Source organism: Sparus aurata, chromosome 16 (assembly GCF_900880675.1).
Source record: "Sparus aurata chromosome 16, fSpaAur1.1, whole genome shotgun sequence".
In the NCBI taxonomy this organism is placed as follows: domain Eukaryota; kingdom Metazoa; phylum Chordata; class Actinopteri; order Spariformes; family Sparidae; genus Sparus; species Sparus aurata.
In genome coordinates, this window is record NC_044202.1 from 17,295,668 (window position 1) to 17,305,284 (window position 9,617).

The 9,617-nt window shown below is 40.7% G+C and overlaps 1 protein-coding gene across 1 annotated transcript in view; it reads right to left on the reverse strand.

The window, feature by feature from the left end:
* LOC115566111 (pleckstrin homology domain-containing family G member 3-like) overlaps nucleotides 1–7,630 on the reverse strand; it is a 33,657-nt gene extending 26,027 nt beyond the window's left edge. The window contains exons 1-2 of the mRNA XM_030391836.1: nucleotides 7,421–7,630; nucleotides 216–283 (exon numbers count right to left, since the gene is read on the reverse strand). Coding sequence (XP_030247696.1) covers nucleotides 216–264 — 49 coding nt within the window. The 5' untranslated portion in view covers nucleotides 265–283; nucleotides 7,421–7,630. The remainder of the gene's footprint in view (nucleotides 1–215; nucleotides 284–7,420) is intronic.
* Nucleotides 7,631–9,617: the final 1,987 nt, after the last annotated feature.

Here is a 9,617-nt window from a genome sequence, read left to right on the forward strand (position 1 = left end):
TCAGCTCTGCTCCTACATTTCCTCTATTCTTCCATTTCAAGCATTTTTCCATTCACCTCTGCTGTACTGCACTGTGTTGTGTTAGCACACTGTCCTGGGTAACCAGATACACCGTAAGGAATACACCAACATATTAAAACTCCATGTTTTATGACTGGTTCAATTCATAGGCAGCAATTACAGGAGCATACTGAATATGATTGCATTGATATTACCTTCCCCCATTGGGCCCTGGTGGAGAGCAGAATGGGACCCCTCTGGCATGGCACTCAGGCCTCTGGAGCTGACAAAACAAAACATGAAGGCTCAGACATAATTAAGGTACTACACGTTAGAGCCTACAGTACATACAGCAGGGCTGCAAATAACAATTACTTTCATCATCATTTAATCCGCTGGTTATTTTCAGGTCAAATCGATTATCGTGTCAAAATTGTGAAAAACTTTCCCAGAGCCCTAAACGGCCTCTTCAAATCGCTTCTTTTGTCCAACCAACAGTCCTAAACCATAAAACTCATAAATGACAAAGAAAATTAGCTAATTATAATGACTGAAAAGTTACTCAATCATCAAAAAAAGTTCGCACAGCATGGGAATATTTATTATTCTTGGTGGGTTCTCATTAAAAAAAACCCTAAACTTGTATTTCTTTGTCAAGCGAGCCATGCTTTTTCTACTCGCCTCACCACTGAAAGCAAACCAGCTTTGGTCTATTCAGGTCTTTGATATAAAAGGAAATTCTTCCCATTCCCCTGCTCACTGGTCTGCGCTTGCTCATGCCACTGGCTAATATAGTATAGCAAGGCTAGGGCTGAGGTATGCACAGTGGAGGAAACTGTGACATGAACTCATGCTAATCAGAAGAGAACGGGCAGGAGGGGGTTGGAATGATAACAGTCGAGCTAAACATGAATGTACACGCAGAGATTTAGCAGCTACTAAGTAAATGTGGAGGATCAGACATTTACAAACCAAATTATTTGGTCCATAAACTGCCAGGAACTAATGTTGGAATAATTTTGTGAAAAATGTTGAGGTTATGTCCTCAACCATCTTTTTCTATCCAAAGTTTACTGTCATGAAGGACTTTTATAAAAAATAAATAAATAAAGTATTCACATTTGAGAAGCTGCAATGATAATTAGTTTTCTTTAAAACGTACTCAAAATCAATTAATTTATTATCACAATAGAATGCTATTAATTTAATAGTTGACAACCAATCAATTAAATGGACTGTAGCAGCAATACATGCAGTTTGAGCAAAATAAATATCAATTATGCATCTTTAATTGATGTGTAACATTTTTTAATTTTCTTTACAAAAAGAAATATCACTACCATAAACTATGAATGCTTGCTGCGCACCCATTCAAAAAGTGGGTAGGTAGGTACATTTTATATAATCCAGTCTTGTCAGTATACATGTGTTTTGTAATAGTTACAAATGGATCAATGACACATCAAAACAAGTTATTAGTTTAACTGTCCCGTGAGACTACAGGTTCAAGCCTGGCATGTATCATTTGAATCCCTCATGCCAGGCAGCGGTGCTGTTAATGATGAGGTGTGTCGCCATGGAGTCACTGTACTGCCAGTTTCTCACATCACTGCCCCTCTGGCTCCTTACAACAAATTAACATGGAAGACTGTGCATGAGAACTTGTCTCCCTGTGATTCCTGGTGAGCCTCCGGCCTTTTAAACATCACATTCTTGGGCCATCTAGATCAGAGGAGCGGGAATTCTTCAGGGATTAGGATGGGCATTGTTCCCAGTGCGTTGCTGTCCACTGTGCCGAGCTGACAGCCAGGCCAGCCAAGGCCAACAGAACCCACTGCCAGGAGGCTCACCAATTAAGATGTGCAGGAATGCAAGGAGGAAAATCACAGAGCTGGATCCACACATTAGGATCACTGCTTCACTGTAGGGTCCCTGCAGCTGCAGCCTGGACTCAAGTAGAGCATGTTTACTGGATAAGAAGGTCAGCCACTATAATACTGTTATTATTTTGTTTTCATCCACCAGCAAACCACAACAAGTGAGTAGGGGAAAAACAATCTTATTATAATGAAATGTGGGTTCTTTGTAGGATCAATTTATTTAAAAGATCCACCGTGGATATTCTGACCCTTTTGAGCACTAGGGAACACTGTTTTTATGAGTGTGTCCCCATTTGTTTGTATCTCATGATGTACAACGACATACATGCATACATGCATCACCATTTTTATCCAACTGAAATCAATAACCTTGTTGCATCTTTGAGTAGAAAACAAGCAGATTTATGCTCAGTCTTGGCAGTGCTGCTTCAATGACATTCTTCAAGACTGAAGCCTCCTCAAACAGCTTTTGACCAAGCTCGACCAACTGATTTTCAAGTGGCGGGTTCATGTAACCTGCAGTAGTGGTATTCATGTCGAGGGGCAGGTTTTGAACTTGTCTCTGAACTCCGAACTAATAAAAGCCTCTCATAATCCCACCTACCATGACCTATGTGCTAACCCTGCTTAATGGCCAGACCAAAACTATGCTAATCTGTCTTTGGTCAATGAGAGGCTTGACTAGGAATAATAGGCTCAAAACCTATATACACTGTAGACGTCTGGTTCTTAGAAATTGTTTTCCAATATGTATCAAAGGCTGTCAGTGAATGTGGAAAATCAGAATGTTTGACAATCTCTAGCAGGACATGGTCAAGCGATCTAACCGACACATCTGGACAGAATTCAACAATAGTAACTCATTAACTTTCCCCTCCTGTTTGCTGACATATGGCCATTTCAATTCCTTGTTTTCCTAAGGACGGGGCACGGCCAAATTTCAAATCCTAAAGAAAACACTACATACAAGCCAACATTCATGCCAAGCTGGCCACCTGTGCTTGAACTAGCTGCCATTTCACACAAATGGAGAGCATTTGGTTCCCACAGCTGATGACAGAATTACCCGCAGCATGAACCTCCCGCATGGGAATCTGCAATTTGCCCCTTAATTGAAGACAGATGCTACCAGAGCCAATCTGATGGTTATTAAAAGAAAGACCTGCTTTTGGCAAACTGTATGTGACGAGATTAGTGTGATAATCAAGCAGCAATTACACCCCAATCCAATATCATGTCTATTGGGATGTATCCCTGTATCATTGAGATCACATAAGAGCACTGTACAATTTTTACTTATGGTGGGCCGGAAAGCTGTTATGACCAAATGGGTGGGAGATGAACCTCCTTCAATACATCTGTGGAAGTCTCTGATATCAGACTATATCTCCCTTGAAAGGCTAAGATTTGGTATTAATGGCCAGAAGGACCTTTTTACAGCAAAGTTTGGCAGGGTGTTGGAGTACCTAGGAACCCAAAGTGCAACTGTCTGAAATGTAAGACCTAATAAGGACTTTTTGACTTCATAACTGTGGATGTACTACGGATTTGCTGCATATCTCATGTAATCTGTATACTCTGTGCTGGACTGTTATAATTTTGAAAATGTTCAATAAAAAGAATACTCAAAAAAAAAAAAAGAAAGACCTGCAATGGATTGCTTCTTCAGATGGTTGATAAACTTCCTTGTTCATCTAATCGCCAGGCTTTACACTGATCTGGGCAGTCTAAGCCTGAATTCCTTTCTTTAAAACACAACAAACATGATAATTAACGGGGACAGATGCTGGCAAGATACAGCACTTGTACAAATAAAGAGAAAATGTGTCCCGAGTCACCACCATAAATGTGTTAAAAGCCTCACTCTGAGATAATACACACAGACAAACATATACCTTGAACCAAGACCTCAGGCCTAACATGTAAAAGGAAAAAGGGTTCTCAGGGGTGATGACTATCTGGAGCATTTTTCACCACCGACAGCCCATCAAGGTTATGAGAGAAGTGAAACCAGTGAATGTGTCTACAGGGGAAGTCGAAGGAAAACAAGACCTCTGCTCTCTGGAAGATATGCTACTTTCTCTGTCTCTTCAGGAAGGGTTACAGAGGGCACAGACAAGTCAGGATGTGATCACACAGTACTAGGGCCGCAACAAACAATTATCATTTACTTGTCTATTCATCTGCAAATTATTTCCATGATTAATCCTTTAGTCTAAAAAAAGACGTGAAAAATACTCACCCAATTTCCGAAAACCCAAAGACTGTTCGTTTATAATCATAAACTACAACGGCATTCAACAGAGCAATAGACACAACAGTCCCTTTAATCTGATCAAGCCAAATCTAAATTTCTCAACCATAATTCAAACTCACCTGATCTTGTTGAACTAAATCACAGATACCAGCCATTTAAACACACCAGATTTTTTTTTCATTACAACATGTTATGTGTTAATACATGTTAAAGAAAGTGAGGGAAAATTCCTGGATCTGGAACAAAAGTTAATTAGGTCTATTCTGGGACGAGACTCATTCTCCATCCAAGTTTGTGGAAATCCATCAAATGGTTTTCGTGTAATACCGTCAACAAACCAACCAACCAAGCAACAAATTGAAGCCGGTGAAATTATAACCGCCTACACAGACGTGATGAAGAAATGCAGAAAATCCTGATATTTAAGAGGCCCAACCCAGAAAATGTTTGACATTTTTGCCTGAAAAATTACTGCAAAAATTAACCAATTAACAAAATAATTGGAGATTAATTTTCTGTCAATTTACTAAGCGATAATCATCTAATTGTTGGCACTCTAGTTTGTACGTCACCAAAAACATTTTTATCGCATGTCAAGACTGCTGCCAATTAACAGGTTGTGTTTACATTTATACCCTGGCTCATTATTCTAACTGTGCAGTAAAACTCTCATCCAGCAGCTGTGCTACTATCAATTGATGATACTCACAACAGATTACATAAAAGTTGGATCCAGCCTCTGAATTCAAGAGAACTCAATCAGCCTTTTGTGCAACAATTAACTGCACTAATTGCATTTTCCTTGTGCGGAACAAGTTGATGGGAGGAGAGGCTAAAATTAGTCCAGAGAATTCCTGCTGCGCTTCTCTCTCACAGTCTGAAGACCTACTGCCTCTCGCTGAATTCATCGAATCTGGACGAATGACATAAGCCCCCTGGGATGTGTCTAGTCAGATGCTGTGGTGCGGGGTCCTTATTAGCCACCATCAGTCAGGACGGATGATTACGTTCACAACAAATAAAAATCAAACCTGGAACAGCATGCTGAGGTCCAAGGTCTTACAGGCTAACAGAGACAGAAGAGTCTTTATTATTTCAGCACTGGTCGCATGTTTATCTTGCAAGACCTCTCTCTCACCCTCTAACCCTGTCTACTCCGGCAGAAAATACCCCCTGAAGAACAGGCCTTTCTGCGAGTGCCCTCTTTCCCACATTACTCCTGCAGTTTGTCCCCTGACACACAGGCCCTAAGAGACTAACAGCTTTTCATTCACTGGGGAAAACAATCAACCCTCACGCTCTAGCTTCATCTCAATCAAATCCACAGCTTCCACAATAGCGTTGCCAAAACCCGTAGATTCCCACAGACACACACAACACATGAGCCTTTAATTTGAGTCCACTGCATTTTGGAGCATGCTGCTTAGATGTGGCGATAAGTGATCCATCCAAACGAACACCCACAGGGCACTGTGAAGAGTTTTCGGCCATATGGTGCACCCATACCCTGGCCAAAATAGCCCTTAATGGGATAATAATCGTTCCATGCTGTGCTGAAAAAGGAGAAATAGCAATTTTCACCTCCCAACAAATGACCTTTATCCACAGAATGCATACCTGACAAGTGAGGTTGGAAGTGCCATCTTAAATTGAGAATGACAAGTGAAGACTTACAGTTCCTTTAACATTATAAAAAATAGACAAGTTGTCCATTTGGTACTCCTCCAATCAATGGGGTCTGGAGGGGAGAGCGCAGGTCTGCTGGGTAAAATTAGATGTCTAGTTTTTAAATAGAATTGGAGTGTGCACATTTCAAGGTGCATTACACCCCATCTGAAGGCAAACAGCTCCCTTGTGCTTCATAGGGGCTTGTCAACATTATAACAGCAAAAATGCAGCGCTGGACCTCCCTTGGGTGTCTGTAATGTTAAATCACTGATGGTGTACGCTCTCAGTTTCAAACAAAAACAAAGATGTCAGGGCCTGTTTAGAGTTGACATTTCACTCTCAAGAGTGTAATCCTAGCTACAACTTTGAAAAGCTCCATAGTCTCATGAGATTCAAGTCTACCCTAAGCAGCATCAAGTAAGCATTGAACCACTAAATAACGAAGAAAGTGGCTGATGGAAAGCCCAGACGCTGGTTTTTAAAGTTATATGGTCTCCTCAGATGAAACCTCCCTTGCATTCTGCAGCTCTGGTGATTTTATCACAGCTGCAGCATACCAAGACTTGGGAAGACAGAATAAGGAGCCAAGTCTGAGGCCCAAGATACACTTGGGCAGTTTCCTGTCTGGACCACCTGGAAGAAGGCGCTGTTTATCGCATTCAGGCAACATTTATCTGAAATCAATTTGAGACGTTATTGTCTGAAAGGTCAAGTGAGGTCAAAAGGAGAAGAAAATAGAACTTTTCACTGGTAACTGATTGATTTTGTCCTATTCTTCGTCAACAGCTGGTTCGGGAAAGTCATTGACCTATGAACAGCCTGCATTTAAAGCCTGACTGTGTCTCACTGGGGTGCTCATTAGACAAGAAACAATTAGGTTTGCTGGGGGCCCAAGTATGGGCACCATAGGGGGTGGGAATGGGATGCAGGGAAAGAGGAAATGGCAAATGATTCAACTTCAGCACGGAGGTTAGTTGTCGCACAAGTCTAACATGAATGCATGAGTGGAAAAACCTCATCTCAAACAAAGACAGGGGAGAAGCAGCTGATCAAAGTTCATTCAACTGAGAGTGTTTGGGTCCAAAGACAAACATTTCTTATCTGACTGAAACTCCTGCACCCTGCAGGGGTTATAGCTTAGATGTTGTGAAATTACACAGTATGGAGCAAAAACTGCACTTAAAAAGTATGCAGTATCTGTAGGTAACGTTAATGCATCTTTGAAGACGATGGAGCTCAGCACAATGAGTAATAATTGTTGTGTTGAAGTAATATACGAAAGACAGAACTCTGAAGTGAATTCATGGGCGAAAAGACTGGCATGCAGATATTTTAGAACTTTTAATGAACTTTGAGGCGGCTTGTTTTTTGGTGAAAATGAGCAATTGTAACGTTAAACAGATGCTTTTTACAGCTTTTCCTTTTTACAGCCTTTAACGCGCCTGACAAAAGCTAATAAAAATGTGCAGTGTTTCCCAACAGCACTCAAAAACACAACATCGGTATCGACACACAAGAGAAACCCTGCTGACATGTAAAAGTGAACTCAACCTGCATCACAGCTAACGCCGAGTTAGCTCATGTTTGGTAAAGTTGTCAAAAGCGCTTCACGTACCGAATTCGTCAACTTCTTTTCCGTCAGGCGACTTCTGTCCTCCGTGAAACTGCTCTCCGTAGTTTCTTGACGAAAAACCTTAAAGTTACTCCGTTGGTTATACTCTTCTTTTCACATGTTAAAAGCCGCTGAGGCACGCACACACATCCCACCGCAGGTCATCAGCTCACACTGAGCACAACACCCAAACACTGCTGCATCTTTGAAGAGCGGCGAAGAGCTACTGCTGCGTTCAGGACCGGTCAGAAATACACAGACTGCTGGTGAACGCAAGTGAACGCAACAAGAGCGCGAATCTCTTCTGGTTTCTCGGTTATCAAGACAGAAAATGTTTAAGTTTTATTTTAAACTTTGTATTTTACTGCCCAGTTGTCATGACGTGGCCTTTTCAGTGAATTAATAATGCTGGATGGATGTATTTAGTCGTTTCTTCAAATCCCAATAAAAATAGTTACCTGGAAGTAGACAAATAAGATTAAAGTTGTGCGCATCTTTTTATTTATTCAGTTATTTTAAGTTTGTTGGTTAAAACACCACCACCACCACCACCAACAACAACAACAACAACAACAAAACTATCAATTAAAGGCCATCAGCCTGGAGTATGTAATCTACGAGGAGCAAGTGAATGTAACCGAAGACCGCCTGTTTTTGACAGGCCACTGTCTGTTTGGTGAGAGGTGTTCCCACATCAGAACATCTGGCCTGCAGAGTTCTGCAGTTTCTATCGGTGTTACGTCGTTCGAAATGATGAGGCAAACAAACAATATGTTCTTCCCGTCCAAGTATTTTCACTTCACTCAGGGGATATATATGCAAACCAATGACAGGCTTGAGAAAGAACATAATAAATTGTAACCCTTCCAATTACTTTTATGACGCTTAGGTCAGGGGACTGGGGGGACCCACAAAGGATGCTTCAGTGAATCAATTGGGTGGGTGCTAATTTATGGTTGGCTGATTAAATAGAGAGGGGCGCTTTTCTGCATTCGCGCAACCCCCTCTCTGCCTCCACAGGGGTGTGAAGAAAACAATATGCTGGATGACTTAAGAAGAGTCGTCCAGCATACTGTGAATGTCAGAATTAAGCTTGTGTTGTTACATCTACAGAGTTCTTATAGAATTAACATGCTTGAATGTTACGTGTAAACATGTATTACATAGCAATATGTGCGCTATCATAATGATTCTAAATAAGGCAAATATGCATTAAGCAAAGAAATAGAGTTACTATAGCCCCATTTTTATTTAATTTTAAATGCACAATGCGGCTTAGTTAAATCTAATGAAGCAATGTCGCCATCTGTTGGCAGTAAACGACAGTGCCTCTGTCTTAACAGTTTGTGCATGACTGAAACTTGAACGTTACCGATGATCTAGTGAAGGACACTTTTGTAATATTCATCTGATATTTGCTAAAATGTGTCATTAACTGTGAACCTTTAACAACACCAGAATCTCCAACGTGACTGGAGGAGGGACACAAGTATCACATACTAGTTTAATGTAGGAATGCATATAATGAATAAGAGGTAGGGATACTTGCCTAAGCGCTATTGATGGTTATGATAGAGATATAAAAACTTCCCTTTTCATCAAAGAAAAAGTATAAGAGAAATCATTATCCCCATCTACTCCAGTTGTTTAGGATAATGCCACAACAATGTCTTGCTGTGAAGTTCCAGAAATGTTTTGGAACAATGAAATTTCACCCCAGTAGATAATGACTAAATTGTAGTTTTTGGGTGTACTTATCCTTTAAGATATGAAAAAGATTACTGTTCCCACGTAGGGAAACTTAAGAGTCAGAACACCAAAAGTAAGTCAAAAAGAATGTGCACAATCTTGATAATTAATCTCTAAAAACAAACAAAACACGTAGTTACGCAAGAACATGTAGACATGTTTGTAACACTGTGATCCTACCCTCTCGCTGCAGAAACAAGTGATGGGGAGGTGGAGTGGCTCTGGCAGAGACACCATTCACCCTATTACAAGACATATCACCAAAATGATCTTGAAGCTTAGTGTTGTAGCAACATAGTGTTGCTTAAAATTCAAAGAATGGACATGAACTGACATTACGCGAGATTGGAATGGCACGGATTGTTGTGTCTTGTGCAGCAAAAACTAAATATGAAAATCCTAATGCATGTAGACAGCAGAGCAGTCAATCACACCCAGGTCAACAAGTTGG